We start from the raw sequence: 16,625 nt of genomic DNA on the forward strand, positions 1-16,625 counted from the left end.
ATTCTTGTTGCAACACAAGAATTCTTAAACAACAAGAATTGTTGTTATGATTACTCTTGCTACTGCTTAAAGCGACACATAATTCATTAGGCCTACATCTTATGTATTAAAGGTAATTACTATTGTGTACAATTTGAAACTACTTCAAATGTTTGTTGAAGAAAGAATGATTTGTGAAAAAAATATGCAATGATTTGGAAAAACTTCCAAAATAGTGAGCTGAAATTGCATAATTTGTTGAAATATGTGTACAGTGTATATTGAATGACTGCCAGCAATTTCACTCAGTGCCATTGATATCCAGAAAATTTGCTGATGTGTCTCTGTTCGTGGCTCTTCACTTTAAATAGATTTCTTCAGACATGTGTGATCTAGCTGTAACTATTAATAGTAAATGTTTTCAACTTGAAAGGTAGCCAACAATTTACCAGTCTATGATTCAACATGACTCTTGACAAAATGCACACACCTTGTCCTATTCAACAAGTTCATGGCCCGAGGTTTCATTTTCTCATTCTGTTGATGCTGAAATGGCAGGAGGAGCAACCCCAATATCACCGCCTTCATGAAACAGCACCAGTTTGGCACCAATTACAGCAAGCTGGAGGAATACTACGAGCAGAAACTCCTGAACATCATGGCCGACCTCAAGGCTGGGTACGCCGTGTGGCAGGAGGTCATCGACAACCAGGTCAAGGTAGGTTCACCGTGGTGAAAGTCATCCAGACAGGCCGTCTTAGATATCACTGTTAGTTGTCATGAATATGCATTTTGTGCAAAGCCGATAAGGCCACACCCATTTTGCACAAAATGCATATTCATGACATATTATACAAATAATGCACAGGAGAGAGTGCGTCAGTGGAGATGCAGGGCACTCAAAGGTTTTTACAGTGGTGAAATACAATGTATGCACAAAGCGCAGCGAGAGCATGTTGCACAACATTGTTATTACATACCTGGAAACGCAACTTTAAAAATGTGCATTATTTGTTTTATAAAATGGGTCAGTAAATTAGTTTTCATGTACATGTACCTTTGTGGGTAAATACTAGTCAGCCACATGTAGAAGTTGCTCAAAAGCCAAGATGTCCAAAGAAGTGTTAAAAATAGACTGAACATTAAAACTTGCGAAAATTGTTTACAGTAAACAAGTGATTGCACATTGCTATAAAAGTTGTACATTGTCATGATATGTCAGTGAGCGTCAGTCAGCGTTCATTATGCTTTTTTGCTGTACACTTTTTGCACGCCCATGCATGTTAGTAAGAAAATAAAGAGCGCATATGTTACTCATTTCGACGCTTTTTAATACCCCTACGTAATTGAAGTTTGAAAGGGGTGTGTCGGAATCAGCTTGTGGTCGGGCAGGCAGGCGGGCAGGCGGTTTGGTGGGTAATCTGTTGTTGGTCTGTTGCAAATGTTGCGGATCAAAGTACTTCTCCAGTTTTCAAGCAATTCAAATGCAATTTTGCACACATACATTTATGTATTAGGATCAGTGTAAAGTTGTGCAGGACACATTTTTCAAAAGAAGTGGAAAGTGCATTGCCATAGTAACAGCACATTATAGCCCCAAAATTGGGTATAAAGCTTGCAGATTGAACTACTTCTCTAGTTTTTTTAAGTGGTTCATAAGAATATTCACACACATGAAAAAAAAAAACTGGGTGTAAAGTTGAGCAAGACCTTTCTTTGAGGGTACTGGAAAGTGCAGTGCCATGGTAACAGAACATTGAGGCCTCCAAGCCAGGAGAAAGATTGCAGATTGAAATTCTTCTCTAGTTTTTATGCGAGTTGGAAGAAATTTGGCACACATTGTCACTGTGGTATAAAGTTGTGCAGGACAAAATTTTTAGAGTACCTGAAGTGTGTTGCCATGGTAACAATGCATTGTAGCCCCATTTAGTCAGAAAAAAGACTTGTAGATAGAACTTGTTGGGGTATTAATCACCTACAATGATATTACTAGTTTTCATTTGGTTTTTAGACCAATATAGACACATTGTTACCAAAGTGCTACACTATATTGATTGGCTTTATAATTTACCATGTAGGTGAGACTTTACAAATGCACAATTGAAACAGTCATAGTCAGGATGTTACAAGATGCAGGAAATACTCATTACAACTGTAAATGTAGAATAAGTGAATAATCTTGATTTGTGTACACAGCAACCTATGATGAAAGATAGGCCAATGGTAGGAAACATACAGCAGAAAAAAAAATATGATATTGTTAGTAACATGATCCTGTTGTCATTTTCAATCACTGAAGTATAGTATACAAATATACTTGGCCTTGAGAGTTTCTTGTTAAAACTATGGGCAGAGGTGACTCCAAACTAGTACTATTCACTGAGGGGCGCAGCCCCGAAGTGAATAGTGCTAGTTTGGAGTCACCGAGGCTCATAGTTTTAACAAGAAACTCGAAACTAGGCAAAGTATATTTGTTTTATATTTTGGATCAAAAATTTGAATAAAAAGTGAAAATCATTATAAGCTTAGCCTAACCCCGGGACGCTCCGTGTACACAGTCACACTGCAACACTGCGTGTTGGGGCTGGTCACAGTTTAGCCGCACTGCGGCGGCAGCGCAGCGCCTGCAATATGCAACAGTGCGAGAGACCGGAAATTGAAAAACGTAGCAGCCGTGGCACCGCCAGAGTTGCCCGTCGCATGTATCCAAGCGCTCGTATGGCCGCTGCAGACCTGAACACTAGAATTTGGGACCGGACGTGGACGGACCACGTAGGGACCTACACTTGATTGTAAAGAAGGGTGATTGTGACATCATTTTGCAAATAGTACATACTATTTGCAAAATGTCGTCATAAAAGTGACGTCATTTTGCAAATAGTACTTCATGGAGTGTCAAACACACCAACACTCTAAAATAGTTCAAAATACCTATAATCACGTGAAGCTCTTTTAACCAATCACTGGAAGACAAATTTTTGATCCAAAATATAATATGTCATAACCATGTCCGCTTTTTAAGATATACAAATGATAACACTCAAATTATGATAGTATGCCTGCATAACACTCCCGCATCAAATTGATTATTCAATGAGCTCAATTCTTCCTGGACCCCATCTATCCCCTTCATGATTTGAAAATGAAAAGCCTTTGGTTGTTGTGATACAGCAAACACAAGGATGCACGTATGGTGGTATGGTGGTATGGTGTGGTTAATTAGTGACAATGTGCGATCGTGTCAAAGTGGCTGTAAGCCCAGTTGTATGTGTATATATATATATATATATATATATATATATATATATATATATATATATATATATATATATTACCCTACTTCTAACAATCAAGTTTCACCTTGTCCTTACTTTTCCTCAACAGGTACATATACTTGAAGAGGAGCATACCTGTCTATTACTAATCCAACTGTACAACTTTGTACTAATGTGGATTCTTACTGTATAGTTGTCGCATTGCTCACACTCATTCTGTTCTTAGTAGTATTTCTTTTTTTCCCCCTTCTTTTGGATGTACAGTACAGTAAAGCCAGCACCTCAATTTGATGTTCTGAAGATGGACATTGTACAATTATTCAGATATTATGAAGTAGAATATGACACAATCTAGCATAGTGCAATTAATTCAATGTTGCAGAAAGGTGTACAAAATAGATGAATGAGTTTACAATTTGTAACTACATTGTTGGTATATTTCCTAAAATATATCTTGTGGAAATGTGTATTGATTTGAGGCAGTATGACCACTATCATATGTACTTGTCTTGAAAGGATGATTGCCTTGGAAGAAGACTGAAAAAATAGAAGCATGAATGACAATGCAAACTGTGCCTATACTAAAAAATCAAAGAATTATCTGTGATAGTGCCGTAATTGTGATGTTACCATAATCATTTCTGAGAATATGAGTTTGTTTGTCGGTGTAAGAGCAACCAGTATCCAGGAATCTTGACACAAGTTGCAGGTGGAGATCTCTCTGTTTATTCTTCACAGTCATGGACTCTACTTCCTGTAGTATTTTCCTTTCCACTATCTAGGTACTACCAGACACAGTCGTACACGTCTGGAAGAACCCGTACATAAGTGAACTGGCAGACGTCACTGCGAAGGGGTTTCAGACGCTGCTGTCGACCCCGTGGTATCTAAATTACGTGGAGAGCCCCTACAGCCAGGACTGGAAATCGTACTATGGCGTGGAACCTACGGCATTTAACGGTGTGGGGAATACCTCATGCTACCATTTCAGTGTCCCTCTTGTTTTGTACAGATATGTAATGCACTGTGCTTTCTCACTGTACTGCTTGCATGCTGTGTTGAATGTGTGTAACCCTCGTGCTTCATTTCCAGATCAAAGGTCATTGCATCCTCGGGAGGCGGGCATTTTGTGGGCAAACATCTCTTCCATGATCTCATGCCTTTTTTGCAACGCAGCCTCATGACACATAAGCAACTTTCCAGAAAATCATTTGTCACACTTGTTTTATTAATCCATTCCAAGCATCACAAATCACTTTGACAAGCGAAATCATTAAAAAAAACTTGTTTTCAAATACTCACTATATTCTTGCCATCAAGTACAAATACAGAGATGGATATGTGTGACATAAAAGAATATTTATTCATACATAAAAGACACGATATGTATCAGTATAATGTAGTTGATCTGTCAAAATATCGGGCTGGAGGCAGCTCCTTACATGACGTTCATTCAAATTAGACATGATGTCTTCTTAAACATGATCTCAAAAAGAACAACTTGTTGAGAATGTTCTTTCAGCAATTGTACATGATTTCCTCAGACCCTATTCAAACAGTCATACTTCAGATTATCTTAGGCACTGAGACACTCTTACTTTTCTATAATGCTAAAAAAAAACCTTTTGATATTTTTAACTAAAGTTAATACCTCAAGTTTATACCATGACCCTCATTTGGGTTGACATACACATGTTTGTAAATGCCATAACTTTCATGGTTAAGTTTTTTTGGGGGTTGTATTTTTTGTTTTGTTCTCAGTTTTCACATGTGTTGTCATATTTAAAAGAATGGAAATATGAAAAATGTTTTCCACGTAGTGTAAGTCCATAAACGAAGCATTTCATCCACACACTCTTCAAAGGGATACTCCAGGCATTGCAGACACAGGATGTGTGTCAGCCCTTCACTTTGTTTCGGCCATTAGCCAAAAGATATTCATCACCACAATGTATGTGTGAGGTCTGAGGAAGGGGAAGGGGATTTGGCTGCTCATCACACCATGGATTTACAAGATCTCTTCTAAGTGCCCTAACACGTGTATGTTGCATGTAAAGTCATGTGTCTGTGTGTGCTTTTTTTTTTTTGTTGCCCGTCCACCCCCTCCATGCTTGCTTTGGTTCTCGAACTGGCAGGTGAGCCCCGACACCATTGTGCATGTGTGGAAGGGGAGCTGGGAAAGCGAGGCGGCCAACGTGACCAAGAAGGGCTTTCGAGCCCTCATCTCTTCCCCGTACTATTTGAACCGCGTGGCTAACCCCTACACGCAAGAGTGGCGCAGCTTGTACAAAGTTGACCCACAGAAGATTAGTGGTATGTTTCTTGCGTCTCAGACCCATATTCCTTGTGCTGTGTTTTACCGTGTCACAGCGAGTGTGTTGGCCTGCCAAATCTAACCGAATTCAAGCATGAAAATGTAATGATGTCAGTTTTCATTAGGATTAACCTATGTTCTCAAATACTAACATTTTAGATTTCCTCTCTTGATTTTGTGACATACCTAGTGAGCCAGTACTCATAGCATGGAGTCATGAATGGAGACATGAATCTATATGTTGATTCATAGAAATGAATTAATGCTATTTTGAGAGGTGAAAACAAGCAATATTAAAGGCTGTCAGTACCCCTTTGTCTCTAACATCAATTTGGGACAATTTTACAACTGAGGTTGATAATAAGCCAGTTCGTAGTTCCACTTTGCGCATGAGCAGAAACAAGGTCATTCGGACCAACAGGCATAATGGTTTTTAAATTCACTGGGATAACCATCTGTAATGTAATGATTATTCATGAGATACTTATAAATGCTGCTTGCCAGCACATCCACCTGACAGCAAAAGTGGTATTTGGCAATATCAATAGAAAGAGATTGTCAATACATTCAATGCAAAATAACGAAATGGATGCTTTCCCAAGTGTAAATTGACGGATCGTTCTACTCATCTGGTCTACGCCACTCTATTCTTTGTTTGAACAGGATTGTGAATCCCATAAATTGTTATATAAAGCTTATGCATCATGTGGCTCTAAAACGAGTGAAGTGCCCCTAACCGACTGAGAAAAGAGAAAGGTCATTCGTACCAATGCGCCCATGAGCTAACTCCGAACTAGTTTATAGTTTGGGCATCAACAGATGGACAGCAATAACTTTTGCCCGAATGTCTCAGAAATCAAGAAATTGGCATCTATACTGTTCTAGCCAAGCATTCTGAATAAAATTAAGACACAAAATTATGTTCTATATACTGCCTGTCACAATTTTCAGTTTGAACGTTCCACACATGCACAATAGCAAGTGGCTTCCATTGCATGTATTGTTGTTGAGTCTTGTTTGAACATTGCACGCATTGGCTGCATGGTTGTTAATCTCACATCTCATCACCCATGAATAACACTCAAAAGTTTGTTTACTTGTAGCTTCTCTCAAAAACAGAATATTGCCCGTGGGGTATGGCAATGGATCTGTGAAATTCTAATGAAATCAACCATCAAGAGAAGATGCCTCTTTCTGATGTGCCTGACTTTTCATTGTAACTGCTGTTTCTGGTTTACTGCATGCACTAAAGTTGTTGTTTTTATGCCTCCGCCAAAGAAGTGGCCGGAGGCATTATGTTTTCGGGTCGTCCGTCCGTCCGTCCGTCCGTCCGTCCGTCCGTCCCGTTTTGTTTTTGTCGATATCTCAAGAACCGTGAGGCGGTTTTGCATCAAACTTGGTATGAGGGTATATCCTGGGGGGATAATACTTTGTTTGGATTTTAGGGTCACGGGGTCAAAGGTCACAGGTCATTTTGTGAAAAAAGTTGAAATTTCATGTTTTTCTCCATATCTCGCAAATGGTTCAAGGTATCTTCATGGAACTTAGTATATATGCATGTACCGATGGGCAGTGATTATCTAAGGAAGTTGGGGGTCATGGGTCAAAGGTCAGGGGGTCAAAGGTCAAGGTCAACTCCTCAAAATATCACTACTTTCCTTATATTCCTTATATCCTGAAGGATTTTTTTTTAACTTGATGTATGCATGTATAACCCAATATATATTCTGTGGGAAGTTTCTTGCCAAAAGGTCAAAGGTCAAAAGGTCAAGTGAAAGTGCTAAATTGCACTTCTTCCTCCATATCTCAAAAGTAACTCAAGGTATTATCATGAAACTTACATATTTATGCATGTTCTACCTAACAGTGATTCTCTTTGGAACTGTGAGGTCAAAGGTCAAAGGCCAGGTTTAGATAATACTATCTTACCATTTAATACTGAAATTATACTTTTTCTCAATACCTTGAAAATTACTCAATGCATAAACTTATAAAAGGGTCAAAAGTCAAGTAAAAATCATCAGTTCCCCCAAATACCTGCACTCTGACGTTTTAATCATTCATCCAATTGAACCTAGTTCTAGGAAAGTGAACATTCAGCACATTTGTGGCAAACCTGTCATTTTAATATTTTGCCAATTGTGTGAAACTATCATCACACATTGTCAAGACATTGTACTATAGACCTATTAGGAGAACCATGCATTATGGCGGAGGCATACACCAGTCGCCGTAGCGACATTTCTAGTTTTTCTTTTAAGATAATTCTCTTCTGCATCAATGCGGACATAATTGAGGTCACTCTGCCCTATGTGAATGGTTCAGGTCTGCTGCTCTGCTTGATCTTAAAGCTGGCTATATATTTCTTTGTTAACTCTTTATGTGCCACGTTGGCACACCCGACTCAGTCGACGGCATGCCACCTTCTCATATTCAGCTCAAACGCACAAACCCGCCCAAACCGATCAATTAATCACCAAATGCCGCGGAACAATGAAAGCATTTCTCGTGGTTCCATTCCTGTCTCGCGTAGCTTGCATTTTATGTGGTGATTGAATATCAAACGATGTTCCTTTCTTGATTTGCAAGCAAATTCTAACTTTCTTTCACTGTTTTGTGTGCAAAAATAATGCCTTAACCCTATTCTAACTGGGCTATTTGAGACCAAGTTTTTACTGGGGGGGGGGGGGGGGGTCAATTTGACCCCCCTTCAGATCTCGGCCTCCGATCGCGCGATCGCCGCAAAATTTTGCCTGAATATAGAGCCAGATGTCAACTAAAAGATTACATGGTCATACAATAGAAAAATGTTGATTTTATATTTTTTAATAAATTAATTATGCAAATTTACGCATGAAATCATATTTTCACCTATAACTCCATCAAAAAGAATGAAGGATTGCTAAATTTTTGTGTCAGAGTTCCTCAAGACACATCAAACAATTTTCTTGTAAAAAAATAGTGCAATCAAAATCAATATCTTTTGTTTTTTATTGTTTTGTTAATTTCTTATGTATTTTATTGTTTTTTTGACCTTTTGTTTTCTATTGGGTTTTTTTGCCAAAATTTGTGGCAGGCACTTTTTCAAGCTTATCTACTTTAGAATTGATTAATTTCAAGGTGTTGCAAAAAACATTTCCCCCTTTTGATGCTTAATAGCTCAAAAACTATATATCAGATAAAACTGTCATTAATATGAGTAATAGCTGAATAGTGTACAATTTAGTTGGAGGTGATTTGAATATGAAAACCTATATCAGTTTCATGAAATCCATGATTAATTTCAAAGGTAGGTTCCAGATATTGGTCAAATTTTTACCCTCTGTACAAAACCTGAACTTTACACAGGAACTAATGATGTGTATGTGAGTGTGTACTCAATGACCCTGAACAATGGACCTGGATACTACCTGTTCAGAGCTCTGCTCCAAGGCACATGAATGTTTTATTGATTATTCATGGTGGATTGCCCTAGGCACTGCTAGTCTGAATTCATGGCAATGGGTGAAATGCATGCACATGAAAGAAGTAAGCACATGTTTCCACGTGCTTGCACACACCACATTTCAGAATGAATAAAGACTAGCTGTGATAGTGGAATTTCTCATGAATAAATAATGGAGCATTCAAATCCTGGTCATCGTCCGGGACCATTGTGTGGGTGTCAACTACACACTCCCATACACACCAATTGACTTCTGTGCAAAGTTAAAGGGATGGTACAGTATTGGTGGAGATGAGAATTGGGCTTTTAACTTTTTGCAAGATACCAAGAAAACACTTATTATATAGTACAGAGCATACCATTTTAAGAGGAATTCTAAGTTTATTTGATGAAAATCGGGTTTGGAATGACTGAAACATCCAAACACAAAGTAAAACAAAGGGATCGTAATAAAGTGTGGGTCTCACACTTTATTAGAATCCCTCTTTTTTGGATATCTCAGCCATCTAAAAACCAATTTTCATCAAATAAATGTTGAATTCCTCATAGAATTACATGCTCTTTCATATTTCATAAGAAGTTTCTCATTACCTCACCAAAAAATGTTAGAAACCTGAAATTAGGTCTCAACCAAAATATGTGATCCCTTTAAAGTTTTGTACAGAAGGTTGAAAATAGAGCAAAATCTGAAACCTAACTGAAAAATTAATGTTTAATTTAATGAAACTGAATTATGCTGTCATTTTGAAATTGCCTCCAACAAAATTGTACACTATTCAGCTATTGCTCATATCAATGTCAGTGTTACCTGATATATAGTTTTTGAACTATTAAGGATCAAAAGTGGGAAATGTTTTTTGTAACACCTAGTACAATAATTTGTAATTTACAATACTATACAATGACATTTACTGGTCATTTGAAGAAAAAAAAAAGTGATCATTGATTTGTCAAATAATTTACATCAAAGCAAAACCTGGCATTTTCTCTGCAACTTTGTTTATTACATGTTTAGGGTAACAAAAATCTAGAATAGTTCAATAGATTGGAAATTAAAAACAAAATGTTTTCCCAAAGCAGGACTACATTGCTGTCTCAGAATAATGTGGCACACAGGGCGTTTACACCAAGGCACATAAAGAGTTAAGTGAAAGAAGAGATATCAAGCAGACAACTAAACAAACCTATAAACTAAAATCTTTGTTGGCATCATGGCCAGCTTCGGAAACATCCTGAAATTATTTTGCAAGCTTTATTTTGCATGCTTTAATTCAATCAGTAAATTTGTTTAGCATGCTTTTTCACTAATTAACTAGAATATTTGGAAAATACAGTGTATGTGCACTGTAAAGTTCAATCGGGGGCGGATTCCGCCCCCCCCCCCTTCAGATCTCGCCTATGGAACGCGTGATCGCGCCGAAAATCGACACGCGCGACGCCCGCGATGTATACTATCAAAATGTATGGTTGCTTTCTCCGAAAAATTTTTCTTATATTTTATATTAATTAATTATTGTAATTTATGCATAAAATCAGTTTTGGGCTCTAAATCACTTATTAATGCTCTAATTAAGCTAATTTCTTTTTTAAAATGTTTCTTGTATCATTCTCCTGAGACATAGGATAAAAAGAAATCTGTATCGAAATTAATTTCTTATGTATTTGATTGTTTTTTGAATTTATGTATTTCTCTGTTTTTCGACCTTTTGTTTTTGTTTGTTTTTTGGCCAAAATTTGTCACAGACATTTTTCGAAGCTTCATTATGCTAAAATGAATTAATTTCGTCCATTCTAAGTCAAGATGTGAATTTTTATGTGAATTAATTGAAAAAACACAATTTGCATTGGATTTGTACACAAAATCACGTTTTGGAGCAATTTTGGGGTTGACAATTTTTTTTCGAACGGGCGTCGCGTCAAAACGGTACGCACGGGCGCAACAATCAAAAGTTGTGCGATACTTGAAAGAAAAAAGTCATGAAACATCGCGGCGGGAGCTTATCGCGCTGCGAAGATATTGCGCAAAACGTCGAGGGGGGGGCGGATTCCGCCCCCCCCCCCCCCAGCCTGATTAGGGTTAAGTGAAATTCTGCTGCAACTCTTTCCTGTCATTTTCTTGTAGGTTGCTCTTTTTTTTCTAGGTTTGTATTCTTTTGCTTAAGAGTAATCCCTTTTGCTGTGGGAATTTCATTTCAATGCCATTCTTAGAAGCAGCATGAGGGACTGTCCGAGTCTCATTTGAACCCTCAAAGCATTGTTTGATACTGTTTGTGCATGTTGTTTGCAAACAATTATTGTAGTCCACATATTATTTCATCACTAACACAATGGTGTTGCTGTGTGGTAAGCATACATTGTATGATATGTCTCTGCAATCATATTTATTAGAGTGATGTTGTGGATGTGGCAGTTCAACATGACATTAGCTTGGTGCACTAATATCCCAACGATCCGTAAATATCTTCTCATAATGATTCATGCTCTCTGTCATGCCTTAAAAAGTATTTCTTTCAAATGCTGTATAATTCCATAGCAATGTTCTGTAACCAAGTGAAACATATTTTTCTTTTTGTTGAAAGGGCAGTATAAATTGAGTCATATCGAAATCTTAAAGTTATTGATCCATTCAAAGCAGACTATGTTCTCCACCTCCCGAAGTTCTCATTTACTTCAAATTTTCCAATCACATTTAAATTTTGTTTCATCAAGCAAGTTCTGTATATGCCAAGTTTGCATTTTTTTAATTGTTCTGTGGCATGCTTTGTTTACCTTTGCTTTTAAACAAGTGATCCGTACAACAGTGCATGATGAATAAGAGATGACAAATTAGTTGCCAGCATGGTGCAATAGGCCAATTCTGTTCATAGAAAGTTGCCAGTAGGAGACCAGTCTCGAGTGTACTCAGGCATGTGTCTATGAGAAATGCATGTTATAGCAAAATCAGCCTATCCCCAATCATGTGGGGAAGAAAATAGTAAAGCATGATTTCTTTCATCTGTAGATAAAGTAAATGTTATTTTGGTATTTCAATGCGTGCCGCAAATGGGGTAAATTTTCAAATGTCAATGGCATTTTGAAACACTATTACTCCCCCCCCCCCCCCCCCCCCCCCCCATCAATTAATACGCCTGTATAACTGATATCTGATTTCAGGCACGGCAGCACAAAAAGCATTGGTGATTGGAGGAGAGGTGTGTATGTGGGGAGAGTATGTGGACTCCACCAATCTCATCTCAAGATCATGGTAAAGTACATGCAGGTTTTGGAATCAAATTCTAAACTCTTTATGTGCCATGCTCACACGCCCAGCTCGGTCAATGGCGTGCTGAGTTCACATATATTGCTCAAATGCACAAAACCCGCCCAAACTGATCTATAGGTCGCCAAGTGACAGTATGTACAATGAATACTTCTCTTCTGATCCCATTCATGTTCCATGTAGCTTGCACTGCGTGGGGATTGAATATTGGAAGCAGTGTCCCCTGGAGGGTTTCCAAGTAAATCCTAATTTTGTTTCACGGTTGGATGTGAAAAAGTCATATGATGCCTCTCAAACCTGGACAGTATTGTAGCTGCTGATCATTTTAAAGAAAAATAATCATAGATTTGTCATAGAATGTATGTCATACCAAAGCTTGAAAAACAAAGTGTTTTCCCAAAGCATGCCTGCATTGCCATCTCAGAGTAATATGGCCCACAGTGGGTTTACACCATGGCACATAAAGAGTTAACAGTGTGCAGTAATATCACGGACGTGAGATGGCAAAACAATGTATGTCAAAAATTCATGAAAATTGACTTAATTACATATTTCAGCTTGATTTAGTACAATCTAACTCTTGACCAAATCTTGAAATTAGAACCCTTTCTGTTACTGAGATACGACCCCCCCCCCTTTCAGTGGGAGTTGTTCAAATTTTGTTGGCAAAACAACGTTGTTTAAAGCGGCGATATGCTTGCCCCTCCTCAACACACGTTGGGCATAGAGTTGGCAAACCAACGTATCTACAAATTGTACATGCAATACGTTGCTTTGCCATCTACATGTTTACGCAGTAACAGGCTGCACGATGCGCGGCCTCAGATACGTGCACATGATTGAGTTGTAGGACATTATACACACGCCACTGATCAAGACTTACATTGTTTTGCCATAGCAAAGGCAGTAGCGTGGTTATGTTGAGACGGCAAAACAACGTATGTTTTTATTAAATGCAAATTATTCTAAAAATAAAGGGTCTAGTGAAATCAATTTGTATTCACTGTATTACATACTGTTGGTCCTTCTGGGATAAGATATTAAGTATTTAACAAAGACAGAAAAAGAGCTGTATGTTTGCGAAACTTCAAACTAGATTGATTGGAAATGATGTTGGATGTAGGTACATTGTTTTGCCATCTCAGGGCTGATCAGTTAATAAATCATGTGAATTTACCCAGTAATTTATGGAAGTTTGGTTTGTTTTCCAGCAATTTTTTTTCCTTGTGAAAGAAAAGAAAGCGACTGAAAGAGAGAAAACGATGACAGGAGCAAAGGTCAATGTGTTGGCTGTCTCTTTAATCAAAGGTCAATGTGTTGGTTGTCTCTTTAATCAAAGGTCAATGTGTTGGCTGTCTCTTTAATCAAAGGTCAATGTGTTGGCTGTCTCTTTAATCAAAGGTCAATGTGTTGGCTGTCTCTTTAATCAAAGGTCAATGTGTTGGCTGTCTCTTTAATCAAAGGTCAATGTGTTGGCTGTCTCTTTAATCAAAGGTCAATGTGTTGGCTGTCTCTTTAATCAAAGGTCAATGTGTTGGCTGTCTCTTTAATCAAAGGTCAATGTGTTGGCTGTCTCTTTAATCAAAGGTCAATGTGTTGGCTGTCTCTTTAATCAAAGGTCAATGTGTTGGCTGTCTCTTTAATCAAAGGTCAATGTGTTGGTTGTCTCTTTAATCAAAGGTCAATGTGTTGGCTGTCTCTTTAATCAAAGGTCAATGTGTTGGCTGTCTCTTTAATCAAAGGTCAATGTGTTGGCTGTCTCTTTAATCAAAGGTCAATGTGTTGGCTGTCTCTTTAATCAAAGGTCAATGTGTTGGCTGTCTCTTTAATCAAAGGTCAATGTGTTGGCTGTCTCTTTAATCAAAGGTCAATGTGTTGGCTGTCTCTTTAATCAAAGGTCAATGTGTTGGCTGTCTCTTTAATCAAAGGTCAATGTGTTGGCTGTCTCTTTAATCAAAGGTCAATGTGTTGGCTGTCTCTTTAATCAAAGGTCAATGTGTTGGTTGTCTCTTTAATCTAAATTATGTACAGCTTCAGTGCAACTTTACTGAACAAAAGAGAATTGAATTCCTCTCACAGTGATGCCTAAATTGTCATAAAATGATGTTGGGTAACAATGTCAAGTGAATGCAAACATGATGTAAGAGTGTTAATAGCATACTTTAATAGCATTATATTACTAGATTATTATCTATTTCATTTTGATGTAAAGAGCAATCTATACAAACAACACAACATTTTTACATTATGTGAAGTAGAAGGTAATTGCTATGGTTATTGTAATAATTCACTAAATAATTCAGTAGGCCTACTTGCCTTTCATGTTTGTTCCAACTCATAAGAGGTGTTAAAATTGTCTTCATGGTCTCATTTCTGACATGGATTTGCCAACTATCACCTCTAATTTTGATTGCAATTTCCATACAGTAGGGACGAGGACACTTAACACTTTTATGCCACTGTTGCCATGGAAACTGCTTTCTAGTTAATCATTGCTGTGAAGCACTTACAAGAACACAATCTTCATTCTCATGTTCAGGCCACGTGCCAGTGCTGTAGCAGAACGCCTGTGGAGCGCCAAGAGTGTGACTTCCGTCGTGGATGCTGCTCCAAGGATCCTCGAGCAGAGATGCCGAATGGTCAGGTAAGAGAGACTCAACAGTGAAGTTTCATCTTTATGTTCTATGAAGTATAATTTTAATGAAGTATGATATTTATTTCCAACTCAAAGTCCATTTTTGCATTAAAAGAAAATAACATTCATTTTGGAGGATCTTACTCAGTCATACGCTGAATATTTGTTTGACAATTACACTATCTCCACATTCTTCATCTTCATCTTGTTGATATTTAAGATTGATATGCACTGACAAAACTTATCAAAGACCATAATAAACCTTCAACGTGCAGTATGAATATGTGTAGATGGGACTATTGTGATTATTGTCCCCCAATAAAAAAAGTGAGAAAAAAACAACACAGCAGGACGTAGATTTTGAAAAGATTTTTCTTCAAATGCATTAGGGCTAATCCCGTATGAATCCAGACAAGGGTCTTGGGAGAATTCTTGTTCAAACAGAATCTGTTTTAAGAGGCTCTAACATTTTTTCTTTAAAACAATCACATACTGTACAAAAAAAAGAGTAAAATATAATGCCTTTTGTATACTTTTTTATTCTAAAGAACTAAAGCTGAGTTTTGCTCTATATTTCCCACTAGGTAAACTTTGCTTTTGAACTGTTTAGAGTTGTTAGTTCAGTATCATTATCTTATATTCATGTGTGTCCATTCTCAGGAGAGGCCTGCAAGCTGAACCAATCACTGGACCAGGATTCTGTCCATATGAGTGGGTATAGGACCAGTCCACCCCCAGGAATGTCACCTACAAAACAGTCAGAATTCATTGCTCCACTCGAATCAGAGGCCTTCCACCTGAAATGCACCTGTCTTGATGTCAGTTTGTTTGTTTGTTGTTTGCTTGTAAGGGAGGGGAGGGGAGGGGAGGGGAGGGGGGGTGATGTCGTGTTTTGATGTGATTGCCCCTTCTCAACACATTTTTGATTGCTGCGGATACAAAATACGTGTATGAGCAGCGGACGTTATTCTTGACAGAGAAGGGACTACGTTTGTATTTCAAATTATTCATGTGCAATCAGTCTATTTACTTCTGCATGTTGACATTTCATTGCAGAAAAACATCTGCCAAATGTGGCTCAGATTACCATGCTTAGTGATGAGTAATATCATTCATTCTTCCAGTTTCGGAGTTTGTTTGTTTATTTTTGTCTTTGTTTATGTTTTTTTTTTTCACTTGCCTTAGAACAAAAACTAACATGCATTGCCCACAGACACCTGCCCAGGGGATTCTCGGGACTCATCGAAGATAATAGTGAAGACATGCTTAGCATCAGTAAAGCGACATTCCATCATGTACTGTATTGGTGTCATTCCATCACACAATGCATGCTGATTATATTAGATGACCATTTGTTTGTTTTTGCTGTGGGAATCACTGAAAGGAATCATCCTTTACCAGAAAAAAAAAAATCGAAAACAAAACTTTTATTAGTCAGTTCCTAGTACATGTATGTAGTTCAACCATGTAACTGTACTGTTTTGTAATTGTCGTAGATATCCATGTTCATATTGTACACGTAGTTATAATTATTGTGGATGAAGTCTTAGTATTACAGACATGTTAATCCCTTCCATCAGATACATGGGAATTCTGAGGAGTACAACCAGCAATTATTTCTTGATGAAGCAACACATGGACCCTAGCAGTACCAAAACAGATAGCGAACCCACTACCCAGACTGGGCTTTATTCAGATGAAGCTTGAATATATATACC

General features: G+C 37.8%; 1 protein-coding gene across 1 annotated transcript in view; it reads left to right on the plus strand.

Annotated features, from left to right (window-relative positions):
* Nucleotides 1–15,719, plus strand: part of LOC139729574 (beta-hexosaminidase subunit alpha-like) — a 40,842-nt gene extending 25,123 nt beyond the window's left edge. The window contains exons 9-13 of the mRNA XM_071640499.1: nt 538–697; nt 5,390–5,567; nt 12,167–12,257; nt 14,812–14,916; nt 15,568–15,719. Coding sequence (XP_071496600.1) covers nt 538–697; nt 5,390–5,567; nt 12,167–12,257; nt 14,812–14,916; nt 15,568–15,628 — 595 coding nt within the window. The 3' untranslated portion in view covers nt 15,629–15,719. The remainder of the gene's footprint in view (nt 1–537; nt 698–5,389; nt 5,568–12,166; nt 12,258–14,811; nt 14,917–15,567) is intronic.
* The last annotated feature ends 906 nt before the right edge of the window (nt 15,720–16,625 follow it).

Source organism: Diadema antillarum, unplaced genomic scaffold (genome assembly GCF_040938485.1).
Source record: "Diadema antillarum isolate AM-2024a unplaced genomic scaffold, OU_Dant_1.0 seq00000247_RagTag, whole genome shotgun sequence".
In the NCBI taxonomy this organism is placed as follows: domain Eukaryota; kingdom Metazoa; phylum Echinodermata; class Echinoidea; order Diadematoida; family Diadematidae; genus Diadema; species Diadema antillarum.